This window comes from Lolium perenne, chromosome 2 (assembly GCF_019359855.2).
Source record: "Lolium perenne isolate Kyuss_39 chromosome 2, Kyuss_2.0, whole genome shotgun sequence".
Lineage (NCBI taxonomy): Eukaryota > Viridiplantae > Streptophyta > Magnoliopsida > Poales > Poaceae > Lolium > Lolium perenne.
The window spans coordinates 17,529,939-17,548,917 of record NC_067245.2 but is presented as its reverse complement, the minus strand read 5'-3'; the positions used below and the strand labels follow the sequence as shown (position 1 = coordinate 17,548,917).

The 18,979-nt window shown below is 49.8% G+C and overlaps 1 protein-coding gene across 1 annotated transcript in view; it reads right to left on the bottom strand.

Annotated features, from left to right (window-relative positions):
• LOC127329780 (polyubiquitin-like) overlaps positions 1–18,979 on the bottom strand; it is a 218,965-nt gene that overhangs the window by 8,293 nt on the left and 191,693 nt on the right. Inside the window, exon 3 of the mRNA XM_051356228.2 lies at positions 7,686–7,707. Coding sequence (XP_051212188.2) covers positions 7,686–7,707 — 22 coding nt within the window. The remainder of the gene's footprint in view (positions 1–7,685; positions 7,708–18,979) is intronic.

Below are 18,979 nucleotides of genomic sequence, written 5' to 3'. Positions count from 1 at the left end.
AGTGAATCATAAATCAAAAAGTAACTTTGATAAGTAAAATTAAGTAAAGCTTGTAAAGTAAAACTTGGGATAGGATCATAAAGTAAAAAGGTAAAATGTAAAGGTGCCTTGCTCTTGTAGAGCTTTGCATTAATATATCTTGCATTGGTAATAGCTTGCAACAAAATAGCTTGCATTAGTCTTGCTTGCATTGATTGGTGAGGTGATCAAAGTGTTCTTGCTCTTCTTCTTGGTAGAATACCTCCTCCTCTTGATAGTCTCCAGTACTAGCGTCTATAAACGAATACGAGGATACAATCACCAAACAATACTTAAGTACTCTTAATTAGCCTTAGTGGCTCACACAAATGATCTAACATCACTACTTAACATTTATTCAAAAATTATGCTAGGGTTTCCTTATTTGGTCTTAGGAAAATAATTTCCTCTCATTGAAATTGGAGTTAGGATTCCTTTTTAATTTGTGAGAAATAATTTCCTCTCATTGAATCTTCTCAAATAACCATGTATGATCACATGTTGACCAAGGTCAACACTTCACACTTATCATTTGAGAAAAATAATTTAAATGAGATTTATCATCTCATGTGATTTAAAATAACCAGTGCAAATTTGGATACTATTTTGACTTAAATTTCACAAGTGAGCAAGTATGAACCTATGCAGTATAGGTCATCACATTACTTCATATCACTTGTGAAAATGATTTAAATGAGGTGCTACACCTCATAGATTTAAATTCCTAAAATTTGAAATAGTTTAAATGGGCTAGTATTGACTACATAGCCAATATTTTGCTTCTAGTCCATGATCATGAACAGAACCTATGCTATATTTTTACATACTAAATTAGAGTTGGTTAAATGTGAATTATTGCAATTGGATTCACTTCAAAATTCAAATTGGTTGATTTTTAAGATTTATTTGAATACTGAAAAGTCTCTGTTTTGTTATTTTTTCTATTCAAAATCTAGACAAGATATGAGGTTGAGACCAGTGGGGTTGGCTAGATAAAATCATAAGCTTTCCAGAACATTTTGAATCACAAGATTTGGATTTGTAGATTTAAAACTATTCAATTTATAGCACAGACCAGAATTGAATAAGTGCTGAAATGGATTACTACAAAGTTTAAATTGTTGGGCTGCGCGGGAAAACAGATGGGCCGAAATGGTTTGAACAGCGAAACTGGAACAGTAACGACGCGGGCCTGCTGACATACGGTCCCACGCATCAGTGACCGGTTTCCTTACCGAAACGGTACGCAGCGTCGGCCGTTGGATTAGGAAGCGATCGGACGACTGAGGGCGTTCTTCTTCTCCGGCGAGAGGAGGGTGTACTGGCGGCGGAGGTAGGGGGTCGGGGAGCGTTCCAGGCCGCCGGCAATCGAGGGAGAGGTGCGAGGCGACATTGTCGACGGTGTAGTGGCTCCTGGTACAGTGGCGAGGCTTGGGGCGGCTCCAGTCGATGTAGGTGATCTGCGGAGTCCGGCGGAGACGAGCTTGCGATTGAAGCTGCTCCGGCGAGGTGGGTTCAAATTGGTGGGTGGAGAAGGGGCAAGGATGAGATGGGAGCAGATGTTCTGAAGAATTGTGGCTCGGATCTCCTCTATTTATAGGCTGGTGAGAGGGCCGTGGATGCGGCGAAGGGGTCGACGACGACAATGGCGCTACGGGCTGCGAAAGGGCAAGGCGAGGTGCGCATCGTGTAGGCGACGTCTAGGAGAGGCTCTGGGTATAGCTGGAGTGTCCAGGGGACGATGGGAGCGCTCGGGTTGCTTCTGCGACGAGGACGGTACTGGACGGCGGAGCGTCGATCATGGCGACGGTGATGGGGCGTGCGCGAGCTAGGGAGGATGTCTAGGAGGTAGCCGTAGGCGTGGTGATCATGTGTGCCAAGTGGGAGAGGGAGAGGAGGACGAGAGGCTCCAGGCGAGAGGCGTACTGGCGCGTCCAGGGCGTCGTCTGGGCGCGCTCACCGCGTGCGTGGACATGTCGTGGCATGGTACTCGGCGTGCAACGTTTGGCCAAGTGCGTGTGTCGTTTTGCTTAGGGTTGGTACGAGCATGCTCAGGGGAGTGTAGGCATGGCAGTAGACATGGTGAGGTGGTTTGGAGAGGACCAGAGAGGAATGGAGTGAGGGTGGCCGGCATGGGTACGGCATGGCCAAAGTGCTGCCCTCTCCACACTTTAATCGACGAGAGCAAGTACATGCACTGATGCAGGGGATGCAGGAGGTCACAATGATCACAAACCAAAAGTGGTTTAGCCCAAAAACCAGTGGTTTATAGCATGTGTCAACTTTCCAGATTTGTGCCTGCAAGGTGCTCGACACAATGGCCGCATGAAACTTCTTTTCAAATTTTGAAATTCTTTTTGGTGGATCTCAAACATATAATTAAAGAAAAAGAATGGTGGTGGTGGTGGTCAATTTGGTGAAGATTTGTGAGATTTCAAAATGAGGGTTATCTTCTCATAGTTTCAAAGTCACATCTTGTCAAAACTATTCTGGTCAACCTGGTCAACATTATGTTATCACCAGAATTTGACCGAGTCAGAGGTGGGCCGCGATCAAGATGGGCTTGAAGAATATACATGGAAGGAATACATGAATCGGCCTTATATGCAAAGTTTGGGCTAGTTCGCCCGTGTATCTGTAAATATGATAGGATACGTGTCGGTTAGTTAGAGTTTGACCCGTGCATGGTTGGGATTATTCCCACGTTAGAAAGTCTACGGACTATAAATATGTATCTAGGGTTTATGAAATAAACAACAATCACGTTCATCACAAACCAATATAGGCGCATCGCCAACTCCCTTGTCTCGAGGGTTTCTTCCGGGTAAGCATCATGCTGCCTAGATCGCATCTTGCGATCTAGGCAGTACACGTTTATTCGCTGTCCATGCGTTGCTCGTACTGAAGCCTTTTTGATGGCGAGCAACGTAGTTATCTTAGGCGTGTTAGGGTTAGCATTGTTCATCGTATCATATGCTATCGTCGTGCAACCCTGAGACGTCTAGCCGCCCTTACACCTATCTTAGGTGTAAGGGCGGCACCCCGCTTGATCGTTATTTAGTAGATCCGATCCGTTATGATTGCTCCTTGTTCTCCAAGGATTAGTTTAATATCTGCATAGTTAGGCCTTACAAACGGGTTGAAGGATCCAGTGGCGCGTAGGGTGTAGTTTGCTAGCCCTAGACAGGATGTTCCGGGGATCAACCTCGTGTTGGTTTTTAGGCCTTGTCTAGGGTCGGTTTACGATCACCGTGCGTGGCCGCCGGGCTCAATCACGAGTAGGATGTTTCGATTATGTGGTGAAAACCCTAAATCGTAGTAGGTCGCTTTAGCTTTATCTTGATCAAGCAGGACCACCATATATTCGTACACCTCGTACGGATCATGGGTGGATCGGCTCTTTGAGCCGATTCACAGGACAACCTGAGAGCCGATCGAGGCTCGTATTTAATGTTTACGTGTATGCCATGCAGGAAACTAAGCGAGGCACATCCATCACCTTCCTGACCAGGTATAGGTCAGGTGGCACGCCCTTGCACCAGCATCGGACGTGCGTGCCGAGTCTTTGCGGGCCGTCGCTCGGAGGGACCAGGGCCAGCCGCAGTCCTGGGAGCCTCCCGGCTCTACTGTGTTGCCCGTCGCTGCTCGCCGGTGGGTTTCTGACCGCAACACATTCTGGCACGCCCAGTGGGACAATCTTCGACATCAACCGCATCGCCATCTACATCTGAGATGGCGGAAGGCACCCCAGTCACGTACGAGGATCTGACCGAGGAGCTCAAGAAGAAGTATGACGAGGTCAAAGCAATCCTCGAAGCCGACCTCATCGGCTCCTTTCACAGAACCCGCTCACATGGCATCAGGTGGAAAGGGTTCTCACCCGAAGGCGCGCTCGATGGAGTGGACCTGTCCGCCCCGTCAGAAGAACGCACCAGGTCCCTGCGTCAGGAGATTAACTTCCTGGTAGCTCACTCGCTGCACCGCCATTCTGAGAGCCTGGTGAACACTTTGGAGCGTGTCGCTCTTCGGGTGGTCCAGGAAATCATGAGGCATCAGTACTCTCCGTCAGGACCAGCTCTCGGGACTTACCAAGGAGAAATGCCACTCCAGTCCCGTCCACCGCTGCCATTCGCGTTGGCAGCACCAGAAGTGCCGAATTCACCGGCATACATCGTCTACAAGATCGGTGGTGACCCTAGTGACTACCAGTTCTTGCATGAGGCGCCTAAGGAGATCCCTCACGGATACACGTGCACATACGTGCCAGACTGCAGTAACTGGGCACTCACGAACCAGACTGCAACAGCAGGGACTTCTGGAACAACAGGAGGAACTTCGGGAGCAGATCTTGAGAAGCAGACGTGGCTAGCTAAGTATGCCACTCCGATAAACCTCCAGAGCGCAGCTCCTGCAGTTGGCTCAGAGCTGGAAAAGCAAGCATGGCTGGCTAAGTATGTCACTCCGGCGAATCTTCAGAGTTCGACTCCTGCAGCCAGCACCGCGGATCAGATCAGTACCATCCTGAGAGACCAGTTCGGCATGGTGCCGAAAAGGAGGACAATCGGCTATTCCAAGCCGTACCCCAACGAGTACGAGGTGATCCCGCTACCACCCAAATATCGGCTCCCTGATTTCTCCAAGTTTAATGGATCAGATGGTTCCAGCTCCATCGAGCATGTGAGCCGATATTTGGCACAGCTGGGCACGATCTCAGCATCAGATGAGCTGCGTGTGAGGTTCTTCGCACAGTCCCTCACAGGATCGGCTTTCGGGTGGTACACATCGCTGCCACCAGACTCAATCCGGACTTGGAAGCAGTTGGAAGAGCAGTTCCACATGCAGTATCACTCAGAGGCTTCCGAGGCAGGCATTGCCGATTTAGCACAAGTACATCAGAAGCGCGGAGAAACAGTGTCAGAATACGTCCAGCGCTTCAGGACCGTTAGGAACCGATGCTATTCGGCTCGTGTGACTGAAAAAGAAGCATTCGAGTTGGCGGTGGTGGGTCTCGCATCACCGATCAAGGACATGGCCTCCCAAGCAGACTACCCTTCACTGGCGCACATGGTGCAGAAGCTGTCAGTATATGAACAGCGCCACCCAGATGTATACCAGGATAAATTCAAGCGTGCGGTGGTCCTGGTTGAGGCAGATGAAGACGAAGGCTCTGCGGGAGATCAAGAGGTAGCAGTAGCTGAATGGACTCGGGGGGAGGGCCCCGTGTCCTGCAAGTGGGTTAAGCCACAAGGTCCTCCCAGAGGGTTTGACTTCGACGTTACCAAAGCTGAGCAGATTTTCGATCTCTTACTTAAGGAGAAGCAGCTAAAGGTACCCGAAGGCCACAAGATCCCCACGGCGCAGGAGCTGAACGGGAAGCCATACTGCAAATGGCATAACACGTTCACCCATCCCACCAACGACTGCAGGGTGTGGCGTCAGCAGATCCAAATGGCGATAGAACAAGGGCGTCTAATTTTCAGCCAGTACGCCATGAAAGTCGACACACACCCCTTCCCCGCCGTTAACATGGTGGAGTGCACTTACCCTGGAGGGTGCCAGCCAGGATTCTCGTTCAACATCAACATGGTAGGACCTGGGCACCACTCTGGTAAGGACGGAGACGAGGGCAGCTGCTCTCATAGCAAGGACACAGAGGAAGCCGTTCCACGCGATCGGCTCCGACACGATGGCGAGCGCTACATCACAGAGGGAGAAGTGAGGAATGTAAGATATCAGCGACCTCTCTCTGATCACCTCCTCAACAAGTATGTGAGTCAATATGACCAACGCCGACGATACATCGACGATGATGAAAGAGATCGTCTGGCTAGGGACGCCAGGAGACATCGTCGGCAGGATCGCGACGAGGAGAGATATGAGCGCCACGCCAAGGAAAAGTCGAGAGAGCAAGACGACGTGGATAGGCACTGGGACTGTCCCTTCTTCAGACACTGCTGGGATTCAGGAATGAGCCGATTGCCTACAATCGGCAACTGCCCAGAATGTAGACAGAAGAAGAGGGATGCAGCTAACGTGTCCGTGTTCAAACGTCTAGGGCCTCTCCCGCCTCGGAACAAGAACGCTGAGTCCTCTCGGGTAGAAGATCTCGAGGAACTAGAAGACGATGATGAAGAAGAAGATAAGTACCACCGGCCAAGGTGGTGCCCTGATGGACTCAGCCGTTCCCAAAAGCGTAGGGTTCAGCGACTACGTGGTTTGGAGGAAGCCGAAAGGTTATACCTGCACACGTTAAGGAAGGCGCAGCCTGATCTGGCCGCGAAAATTCAGCGAACCCTGGACGAAGAAGGTCAGCCACAAAGGAAAGAGTGGCGCCCAGACAAAAGAAAACCGGTGATGAGACATCGGCTGGCACAAACATGGTGTTCATCCTTCCAACGGAGTTTAGCGCTCCAGGATTAGACGAAGCACCTGTGGCACAACTTGACTGCGGCCCACGGCCGGTTATCTTTGAGAAACCATGAGAAAGAAGCTACAGACATCTGAAGGCCCTGTACTTGCGAGGCTGCATCAATGGGCATCCTGTCAACAAGATGCTGGTGGACACCGGAGCGGCAGTCAACATTATGCCATACTCCATGCTACGTCGGTTGGGACGCTCTAGCTCGGATCTGATCAAGACCAACGTGACATTGAGCGATTTCAACGGCCAAGCGTCTGACGCACAAGGTGTTCTGAACGTGGATCTGACCGTAGGAAGGAAAACCATCCCTACGACGTTCTTTATTGTTGATAGCAAGAGCACCTATGCTGTCCTGCTAGGAAGAGATTGGATCCACGCCAACTGTTGCATCCCATCCACGATGCACCAATGCTTAATACAGTGGGATGGAGATGAAGTAGAGGTCGTCCACGCGGATGATTCAGCCGAGATTTCAACGGCTGGCATGAACGTTTGGGAGACAACAGGCCAAGAGCCACTCTCAGGCATCAATTTGGACGACTGCGAGCGCATCGACGTGACGAAGGACGGGGTTAGGCTGGTCTTATCCACCGGCCTGACCGTATAGCATGAACAAACCTGTGGACAAACGTGGCGAGGCCGATCCTTGGGATCGGCCCCAAAGATCTATGGAGGAACATTGCAAAATCTTCATTGAGCGATTCAATCAATATGGAGGCCGATTCTAGCGATCGGCCAAAATTATCTTCACCACACGTTCTGCCTGTGTTCAACGTCGATCTAATGAGCAGCGGTTTTACGTCGGCTGATGAGAGTCAACATTAGTCCTAACGGAGCCGACGTTCAAATACAGTGCCTTGTCTAACTACAGAGCCGATATCCGCAGTTACCTGGCAGATTCGGCTCGGGGGGCACCTAGTCAGAAGAACATGTGCGATACATGTGCAGTAATATTGGGGGCCGATAAAAAATCGGCCAGTAAAAAAAAGAAAAAATTTCATGATGTACAGCCGATGCACAGACATCGACTTTAGAGCTAAGAAACAAAGCCGATGTACAGCCATCGACTCTAGTACAAATTACACAAGATCTACCAGCTGCGTGTTCAAGACGCGGATTTCGACCAAGTCGGTCTTCAGTTCAGCTTCGACGCCTTCTGCTTCCTTGAGGGAGTGAACAATGAGAGCTTCCTCAGCTGTAGTGAGCCGATTTTGGTGCCCGAACTTTCTCTTCGAGGACTTCCAACCCTTTACGCCAGTTCAGCAGTACTGTCGGAAGCGTCAGTTTTGGCATACAAGGCAGCCTTTTGCTCATTAAGCCGTTGGTGTTGCGTCTACAATATCGGCTTTCAACGGAAGAAGAGGCGATCGATGGGGGCAAGTTTGGCTGGCTCGGCATGGTGGCTGTCTCAGAATTACCTGAGTTCAAAACCCTTTGTCTGATCTGTGCATCCTCACCGCTATTCTCGTCTTGACTGAGGCTCGGGGGGCAGCTAGCCTGGTAGATGCTCTGTTTTAGAAGCCGATTGGGGTGTCATCGGCTGGTCCTTCGTCGCAACCTTCTTCAAAAATGGGAGTTCACGCAGAAGAGGATCACTGGAGCTGGTGGGAGGAATTTAAGGGCTCTCTTGAAGGCAAGGGTCTTCCACATTATCCACCAGATCTCAAAGTCATCAGTTGAAGAGTTGAAGAATAGATTGTGAAGAACCGATGCGTTGCTATCGGCTCATTGAGCATTGGCTAAGTGATCAATCGGCAAAGTCAATATGAGGGGAAATCGGCTAAATTAGCTTAAAGGAAATCGGCAAAATCAAATTGGGGGAAATTCTTCATTGATAAATAGGATTTCTTACATAAAGAGCTGATTGCTCTCAAAAGGAAATACTAGTGGGTACATTGCCCCATCTACTACTGCTGATCCTATGCTAAGGGTCCTATCTACGGGCCGTCGCTGCCCTCGTCGTCGCCGTCGTCGCCGCTGTCGGCGCTACTCCCGGCGGGCTCGTCGTCGCTGCTGCAGCGGCCGCCGGCCAGGCCCTCGTTGTCCTCGTCCTCCTCGTCATCGTCGCTGTCGAAGTCGCTGAGGTTCCCCGGCCAGGGGCAGAAGCGCTTGGCCGGCGGTTCGTCGGAGGAGGTGTCGTCCTCCTCCTCCTTCTCCTCCTCCTCCTCCTCGGGGGAGGTGAAGTCATCCCAGGAGAAGCGATCGTCATCGCTCTCCTCCTCCGTTTCCCCGTCGGCGAGGAAGCGGAGGTCACTTTCCCCATCGGTCGAGGACTTGTCGTCCTCAGACCAGACGGAGAAATCGTGACTGGATTCCTCCCCGGCTTCGATGGCGCGGCGGATGTTGGCCGCATGGGCCTCCTCCGGGTTCCACTCCGGCGTCGGCTCGCGGGAGGAGGAGGATTGGGTGGAAGGACCCGATGAGGCAGAGGAGGAAGAAGACATGGTGGCGCAGGAGGGCTTTTGGAGTGCTAATACGAAGGGGATGAAGAAGCAAACTGTTTGGAGCGGTTAAATAAAAGGGGATATAGTGGAGGTTCAATGCCACAGCAGTTTCCGAGGAGGTGGTGCCCAAAGAGAAAAAAAACAACTGCCAAGTCACGCGGAGAAGTTGAGAAGGCAAGGCATCATGATGAAGGATACTGCGACGGTTCTGCCACGACATGACCCGACGAAGAAAAAGCAGAGTGATTTTGGAATTATCAATTCCAAAACCAGGGGGGCATGTGTTATCACCAGAATTTGACCGAGTCAGAGGTGGGCCGCGATCAAGATGGGCTTGAAGAATATACATGGAAGGAATACATGAATCGGCCTTATATGCAAAGTTTGGGCTAGTTCGCCCGTGTATCTGTAAATATGATAGGATACGTGTCGGTTAGTTAGAGTTTGACCCGTGCACTGTTGGGATTATTCCCACGTTAGAAAGTCTACGGACTATAAATATGTATCTAGGGTTTATGAAATAAACAACAATCACGTTCACCACAAACCAATCTAAGCGGCCAACTCCCTTGTCTCGAGGGTTTCTTCCGGGTAAGCATCATGCTGCCTAGATCGCATCTTGCGATCTAGGCAGTACACGTTTATTCGCTGTCCATGCGTTGCTCGTACTGAAGCCTTTTTGATGGCGAGCAACGTAGTTATCTTAGGCGTGTTAGGGTTAGCATTGTTCATCGTATCATATGCTGTCGTCGTGCAACCCTGAGACGTCTAGCCGCCCTTACACCTATCTTAGGTGTAAGGGCGGCACCCCGCTTGATCGTTATTTAGTAGATCCGATCCGTTATGATTGCTCCTTGTTCTCCAAGGATTAGTTTAATATATGCATAGTTAGGCCTTACAAACGGGTTGAAGGATCCAGTGGCGCGTAGGGTGTAGTTTGCTAGCCCTAGACAGGATGTTCCGGGGATCAACCTCGTGTTGGTTTTTAGGCCTTGTCTAGGGTCGGTTTACGATCACCGTGCGTGGCCGCCAGGCTCAATCACGAGTAGGATGTTCCGATTATGTGGTGAAAACCCTAAATCGTAGTAGGTCGCTTTAGCTTTATCTTGATCAAGCAGGACCACCATATATTCGTACACCTCGTACGGATCATGGGTGGATCGGCTCTTTGAGCCGATTCACAGGACAACCTGAGAGCCGATCGAGGCTCGTATTTAATGTTTACGTGTATGCCATGCAGGAAACTAAGCGAGGCACATCCATCACCTTCCTGACCAGGTATAGGTCAGGTGGCACGCCCTTGCACCAGCATCGGACGTGCGTGCCGAGTCTTTGCGGGCCGTCGCTCGGAGGGACCAGGGCCAGCCGCAGTCCTGGGAGCCTCCCGGCTCTACTGTGTTGCCCGTCGCTGCTCGCCGGTGGGTTTCTGACCGCAACACATTAGCACCAATGGTCAACATGAAAGTTGTTCACTTTCACATGGTCTTGGATGACATGGCAATGGTTGGTCAAGGTTGGTTGAAGAAAAGTCAAAACCAGGGGGGTAAAGTGGTGAAGATTTTATAAATCTCAATTTTGACCATTATCATATGTATGATGGTTTTGAGCTTTTCTTTGATTTGATTCTTCTTTCTTTGATGCATTTGTGTTTGTTTATCATATATAAGTATTCTACAAGCAATAGATCAAGCAATGGTGGCCTTAATTGAAGATTTGCAAATTTGGCTAAGTGTATGTGAGTGAATTTTGGGGATTTTTGTCCCTATTTGATTTCTCTCTTTTTGATTTGATTTTTCTTGACTCTAAAGTGGTTCTTGTTAGTTTAGAAACCTTTCTCAATCATTGAAACCATTCCAAAAGGTCTAGTTCAAAGATTTGCAAAATTGGCCTTAATACATAAGAGGTGATGTGTCAAATTTCATTATACTTGTAAATTGTTTCCCTTGCTTTACTTAGGCATGGGTTAGGGTCAATTTAGGGTTAGATTAGGTTTAGAAATGGTTTCCCACCATTTGGTCAAGGTTTAAAGACATAGAACAAGAATTGGGTATTAGGGCTATGTGTCACATATGCCTCTATGCATATGTTGCATTTTGATTTGTAATTTGACTTGCCTTGACCCAATTGATGTTGTTGAGTGTTGAAATGGTATATGGGAGTGATCCCACCATTCACAACAAGTCCTAGGGTCAAGATCCTCAATTTCAAAATTTGCATTTTACTCCCATATGCCTCTATGGCATTTTTAGTTTCTTTTTATTTTCTTTGGATTCACTTTGGATTGGGTTTGATAAGTGCTAGGTAAGGTTTATGAAGGTTTTACAAACCTCCAAACAAAGTAGAAGGGTCTAGGGTAAAGATTTATAAAAATAGCCATAGGCACATATGCCTTTTTCTTATTTAATTTCCTTTTATTTTGTTTTAACTAGGGTGATGAAAAGAGGGGTGAGGTTTAGGGTTTAAGATCATTTCAAATACTAATAACAAGCAATCATGGCAATAACACAACAATTAAGCAAGGTTGCTATGTATCAAACTTAATTTAATAAAAGTTTTTGTTGGTTCCAAAATTTGGAAAAAGGGAAATTCATTTGTTTTGTTTTGAAATTTTTGGGGATGTTACACGTGATAACAGTAACAGCAGCGGCACCAAGCGGAAAAATCCCCCCGATGACCAAAGAAGTGGCGGATCCGACCTAATCGCCATGGCTTTCCAGCGCGGAGGTCAAGGGGGCGGAAGAGGTCGCGGCCGTGGAGGAGGAGCCGGCAGGGGCCAGCAGCGTGGTGATGAGGTCACCGCTGCCGGAACCCGCGCTCCCCAAACTTATGAGGAGTACAGGGACATGCCCTGCCTGGCCCATCTGGATCCGGCTACAGGGAAGTCCACTCACACCAACCGCAAATGCAAGTGGGTCAATGATCTCAAATCTGACCCGGAAGCAGGGTATAAGCGAGCCCAGAAGCACCGCCCACGTGGCAAAGGAGGCAAGGGAAAAAACAAGGACAAGGAGGAAGACAGTTCCGAGGCAATGGACGAGGATGATGCTTCGCCGGATCCCAAGGGAGGATCCGCAGCTAAACCCAACCCCTTCGACAAAAAGAGCGTAGGCGCGTACCACACCTTCCTCGGAACCCCAACAGTCCGTGCTAGCAAGTCAGCTCTCCGGATCCTGAACGCCACAGTTCCAGCTGTGCCGCAGTACGTCAGGTGGTTGGAAACTCCGTGTACGTTTGATAGGCAGGATCACCCTACTTTCATTCTGAAAGAGTGCTATGCCTTGGTTGTAAGTCCCCGCATCGACGGCTATGACTTCTCCAAGTGCCTCATGGACGGCGGAGCTAGCTTGAACATCATGTACCTCGAGACTCTGGAGCGGATGAACCTTACCAAGGAACAGCTCAAACACAGCACCGCTGAATTTCATGGTGTAGTTCCGGGTAAAAAGGCAAACTCCCTTGGCAGCATCAGACTTCCCGTGGCCTTCGGCGATACCAATAATTTTCGTGAAGAGATGATCACGTTTGAGGTCGTGCCCTTCAAGAGGTCCTACCACGTCATCTTCGGCAGGCCCACCTACCACAAGTTTCACGCGAGAGCGTGCTACATCTACAACAAGCTCAATATTCTGGGTCCCAAGGGTATGATTACCGTATCCGGAGACTACAAAAAGGCTCACGAGTGCGAGTTAGGCGAAGCCGCCTTCCCAGAGTCAGTGATATCTGGAGAGGAGCTGCAAGGCTACAGAGCCGCGGTGGATCCGCAAGAGATGCACACCACCAAGAAGCAGATCTGCGAACAGAAAAAATCGTTCAAGGCCGCGATACAGACCAAGAAAATCGACTTCAAGGAAGGAGATTCCACTAAACAGGTCTCGGTCGGAGCCAACATGGACCCCAAATAGGAAGACGCACTCGTCGAGTTCCTCCACAATAACATGGACATCTTCGCATGGCAACCTTCTGACATGTCCGGAGTACCTAGGGAACTCGCCGAGCACTACCTCAACATAAATCCGGGGGCTAAACCGGTGAAGCAAGCTATGCGACGCTTTGGAGATAAGAAGCGCCGCGCCATAGGAATGGAACTAGCAAAATTATTAGAGGCAGGTTTTGTAGTAGAAGTTATCCATACTGATTGGGTCGTAAACCCCGTCCTTGTACCCAAAAAGAATTCTGAAATACTAAGAATGTGCATCGATTACTCCGGCTTGAATAAGCATTGTCCGAAGGATCCGTTCCCCTTGCCACGCATTGACCAAGTCATTGATTCGACGACAGGGGTGGAACTTCTATGTTTTCTTGACGCATATTCCGGGTATCATCAGATCCTGATGAAGAAGTCCGACCAAAAGGCAACCTCGTTCATCACTTCGTTCGGCACTTACTGCTATGTCACCATGCCTATTGGTTTGAAAAACTGTTGCGGTCAAAACCCACCGGCGGGCAGCGACGGGCAACACAGTAGAGCCGGGAACAACTTAGGGCTTCGGCTGGCCCTGGTCCCTCCGAGCGACGGCCCGCAAAGCCTCTGGTACACACGTCCGATGCTGATGCAAGGGCGTGCCACCTGACTTATACCTGGTCAGGAAGGTGATGGAGATGCCTCGCTTAGTTTCCTGCATGGCATACACGTAAACATTAAATACGAGCCTCGATCGGCTCTCAGGTTATCCTGTGAATCGGCTCAAGGAGCCGATCCACCCATGATTCGTACGAGGTGCACGAATATATGGTGGTCCTGCTTGATCAAGATAAAGCTAAAACGATCTACGACGATTTAGGGTTTTCACCGCATAATCGGATCATCCTACTCACGATTGGGCCTCGCGGCCACGCACGGTGATCGTAAGCCGATCCTAGACAAGGCCTAAAAACCAACACGAGGTTGATCCCCGGAACATCCTGTCTAGGACTAGCAAACGACACCCTACGTGCCACTGGATCCTCCAAACCTTTGTAAGGCCTAACTATTGCAGATATTAAACTAATCCTTGAAGAATCAAGGAGCAACCGTAACGGACCGGATCTACTAAATGATGATCAAGCGGGGTGCCGCCCCTACACCTATGATAGGTGTAAGGGCGGCTAGATATGCAAGGGTTGCACTACGACAGCATGTGATACGAAGAACAATGCTAACCCTAACATATCTAAGATAACTACGTTGCTCGCCATCAAAAAGGCTTCAGTACGAGCAACGCATGAACAACGAGCATAAGCCTGTGCTGCCTAGATCGCAAGATGCGATCTAGGCAGCATGACGCTTATCGGTAGGAAACCCTCGAGACGAAGGAGTTGGCGATGCGCCGAGATTGATTTGTTGGTTGAACGTTGGTTGTTGTTTATTCCATAAACCCTAGATACATATTTATAGTCCAGGGGACTTTCTAATTTAGGCGTGCACCTAACCGTGCACGGGTCAACTTCTATCCAAGATGCGATCTACTATATTACAAATACAAAGGCAATCTAGCCCAAACTCTCCGTGCAAGGCCGCTTCAGAGATCTTCTACATGTAATCTTCCAAGCCCATCTCCCTTACGGCCCACCTCCTGATTTGGCCAAAATCTGGTGATAACACATGCCCCCCTGGTTTTGACAATGATAATTTCAAAACCATTCTATTTTTCCTTCGAAGGGTCATGTAGCGGCAGAGCAAAATTATGATGCCCTATCTTCTCAATTTCTCTGCAAAATTTGATAGTTTTAGCACCACTTTCTTGGAAACTGCAATGGCATTAATTCTCCATCAGGCTCTTCCTTATTTAACTGTGCCAACTGATTAGCTTTAATGAAGAAGTATTTCCAGTCAACTTTTTTGCCGATAGTCCAAGTCAAATAACTTCCCCGAAAGAGCCGATGGCATCGCACCGGTCTCTATCATAAAAATACAAGTAAGGTCGTCCTAGCCGCCCCTCCAAACGGTAACCTGCGACCTCCATCTGATAAAGCAAACTCAGATCCCCAAATCGCCGCCTGAGCAGTTCCAACCCAAGACCACCTGCGTCACAGATCTCGACCGCACCGCCCCCAACGCACCCAATGGCGGAATCATCCAACATCAACACCATGGCTTCTGGTCTGAAGGTAATCCTCAATCTTCTCCCGCCATTCGAATCGACATAGGATTAATGGCAAACACCTGGATTAATGTTTTGTTCCGCTATTAATTTAGGCCTCCGACATTCTTCTGCCACATCCTTCTCTCGCCAACTCAATGTGTCTCGGTCCTCGTTCTTCCGAGAGTCCCGCCCTGTTAATTTCGTGCGAAGCTAACAGAATCCCCTTCGTGAATCAGAACTTAGATCTGACTTCCTGGGCCGACTGCCTGCGAGCCTGGCCTAATCCTCCTGAGGGTTGGGTGGCATGGTACAATAGAGTATCCAAAACCCATTATTCCACTTGGGAAACCACAGGGATAGCCGATGCCTTGTCATTATCATTGTCTCCTCTTGAGAAGAATGAAAATATTCTGAAAACCATCGGCTACTTCTGGTCTGATGCGCTGAATTGCTTCATGTTTGGCCATGGCCCTATGACACCGACTCTACTGGACATGGCCATGATCACAGGCCTAGACATTGCATCCCCCAGCCCTTCTGCATTCAAACTGCCGAAAGTTCCTTTCACCCTTTCCTCTAAAAAAGAATGTACCAGCTGGGGTGCCTACCTCAACCGTTACATGAAGACCAAAGGCCCGGTGACAGAGAGAGAACACACCGCCTTCCTGAACTTCTGGTTGGAGCACTTCATATTCTGTGGCCCATCGCTTGCCCCTACCAAGAATTACCTTTCCCTGGCCTATGAACTTGCTAAAGGCACCCAGCTTGGCCTAGGCAAACTGTTTCTTGGAGAGGTCTATCGATCCCTTCAACTGATGTCTGTCAAACTGTTCTCTCAAAAGACAGTTAAAACAGGCGGCCCTTGGTGGTTTATTCAGTTGTGGGCTCAACTGTACTTTCAGAACCAGATCCCAGACTTCCCACCTTTGGCCACCTGCACCTTCCCGGATGTTAATGGAAAGGAGATCCGATGCACCAGCTATGGCCAAGCTTTGTATGGTCTCCCAGGCAGCAGGCTAATCCCAAAAGAAGCAGCAGGGTGGTTCAAGATTTTCTTCCAAGGTTTAGACAGTCCTCTGTTCTTTCCTTACACTGAATCGGAGAACTTTGAGAACCCAGTCTCCTTCCGATTGGATAACTTTGCCGATGACGCTAGCACTCGGCATCTGTACTCTATCATGCTTCGCCCTTGCTTTCTCCCAGTTGGCATGAGTACCTCAAACCAGATTATCAAGCCTGGCTATGAATCTTACCAACCAGTAGTAGTAGCCCGACAGCTTGGTCTTGGGCAAGTGCCTCCACACTTCTTCCTTCACCACCTGACAGCAAGCAGAGCTGAACTGCCTGACATCCTCACTGGCCAAAGGTGCTATACTTTCTTTGACGATCTGGCCATCCCGATTCCCCACAACCTCCGTTTCACCTCCACTACTGATGGTTTCGAGACTTGGTGGCTCATGTGGAAGACCCATGCCTTCAGAAGAGCTCTAGGACCGCTGCTGAGACAGCTCGATGCCGAATATGACGTTCCTGCAGACCAGGTACCCTTTTCCATAAATTTCACGACGGCTTATGGTAACTATTTGTATCCTGACTCCGTTTCTTGGCAGCAACAAGACGGCCCGGATCCCACACAAGCCGATGGTTCCCCCTTCGTATTCCTTCCTCCGGCTCCAGTGGTTCTCTTCTGTCAGAGCTCGCCTCCCCTGAAGAAAGTCATAATGCGAAGTCAGCCGATTTCGCCAAAATCGGCTCCCAAGAGTAAAGCATCTTCGGGGCCAGTTGCCCCCCGAGCCTCGACTCAGGCGAGGACGGGTGTGAGGAAGGTGGCTGCTAGGAAAACCCTGAAGCGGAAAGCCCTTGCCCAAGAAAGCTCATACGTAAGTTGGCTTGCCTTGTCCGCATTTATCTGTTTTCCCAGTTATCTGCCTTCTCTGTTTTTGGCAATAGGCCTGCATTTTTCTTCTATAGACTTCCACCGAAGAGAATTCCGGCGGGGAAGCAGAACCCAGCCAGAGGGATTCGAGCTCGGATAATTCAGAGAGGTCCACCACACAGAGCCAGACGACCTTGCCAACACCGGCTTCGAAGAAAAAGTCGATTCCCGGGTCTCCTCCTCCCCAAGTCCTGACCAAGTCAGGGTCACGTGTGAAGCGTCGATGCGTCAAAAGGGCTCGCAAAGACTCCCAAGCTTCTCTCTCAAGTCAGGAGGTCTCAAATGTAATCACTTCCATGGTTCTATATTCCTTGCTATCCAGTGCCGCTTGGATCGGCTAACCATTTTCTTCTGCAGAATAATGATACCTCAAGCAGCGACGTCGAGGAGGTACCGATGCCGTCTGCCCCGTCTGCCCCGCTAGACCTAGCCACCCCGACGATCACGGCTGGCCAAGTGGCCAACCTAGCTCAGTCCACAGCAAAGCCGATTATCACAACATCGGCCATTCCTCTTACGTTGGGAGAGGTACGCCCCACTTCTTTGGCTCTATCACTTTCTCCGTCGCATGCTAACACAGTTTCGTCTTGTCAGGGTTGTGATCTCTCGAGCTTGCTGACGTTTGATCCTGAATCCATCGAACCAACTCCTGCCAAGGCAAGTGAAGAGCCCAGCCCTAGCACGGTCCATGGTACACTCCAGCGTCTCAAGGATTTGCTCTCTTCCTCAGTTGAGACCCTGCTCGAAAATTCTGAGGAAGTCAAGGGGATCTTCGAAGGTATCCAGCCCCATCTTCCTATGACACTGCAAGTGAAGCTTTGGCCAGCTGTGACTCTGTCAGCCTTCAAGTCAAGGGTACAGTCGGCTCGCCAAAGGATTAATCTTCGCCACGCCCAGCTTCCACTGAGAGCCGATATCGCGGACAAGTGTCAAAGGCTCAACGAGAAGAAGGCTGCTGTAGACGCCAAAACTGACACCTCTGCCAATAATGCCGAACTCGAGACTCTGCGTAAGGAACTGGAGACCTTCGAAGAGAAGGTCAGGGTGACAAAACAGCTTATCCAAGACAAGGAAGCCCTTATTGCCCACTCTCGAGAGGAAGCTAAGGGTCTCACAGCCGATCTGAAAAACGATCTGGCTGAAATTCGTGCCCTGAGTAGTCAGCTGGTGGCAGGCAAAGACGAGGACGACGAGGCTGAGATCGCCGAGGTGGGCCGCATCCACGCCGACGCTCTTCACGCCCTTAGCGCGTTTCTTCAGTAGAGCCTGTCTGCATAAACTGTCAAATGTCTTGCTGGACTTGTACCTCTGGGGCTGACGCCCGTATTCTGTGTCGGCTGTACTCGTTGCATCTTATTTTTTTTCTAATCGGCTCCCACTTTTTCACTGTACACATGTTCATCTGCACATGTTCACGTGTTCCTCTGGTTCAGGTGCTCCCCCCCGAGCCGAATCTGTCAGGTACGGCAGATATTAGCTCTGTAGTTTAAGGAACTGTATTTGCACGTCGGTTTCGGTAGGTCCAATGTTGATTTTCCCTGACTATCATCCGACGTAAAACCGCTGCCCAGTAGATCGATGTTGAATACCGGCAGAACATGTGGTGAGGGTAACTTTTGGCCGATCGCTGGAATCGGTCTCCATATTGATTGAAGCGCTCGGTGAAAGTTCCGTAATGTCCCTTCATAGATTTCTGGGGCCAATCACAAGGATCAGCCTCGCCACGTTTGCTCATTGGTTTGTAGGTCACCGGGCGTCGGCACTTCTGGTGCTGCCAACGCAAATGGCAACGGTGGACGGGACTGGAGTGGCAACTCTCCTTGATGCGTCCCGAGAGCTGGTCCTGACGGCGAGTACTGGTGCCTCATAATCTCCTGGATCACCCGAAGAGCGACACGCTCCAGAGTGATCACCAGGTTCTCAGAGTGGCGGTGCAGCGAGTGAGCCACCAAGTAGTTGATCTCCTGCCGCAGGGACCTGGTGCGTTCTTCCGACGGGGCGGATAGGTCTATCCCATCGAGTGCACCATCAAGCGAGAACCCCTTCCACCTGATGCCATGTGAACGGGTTCTATGAAAAGAGCCGATGAGGTCGGCTT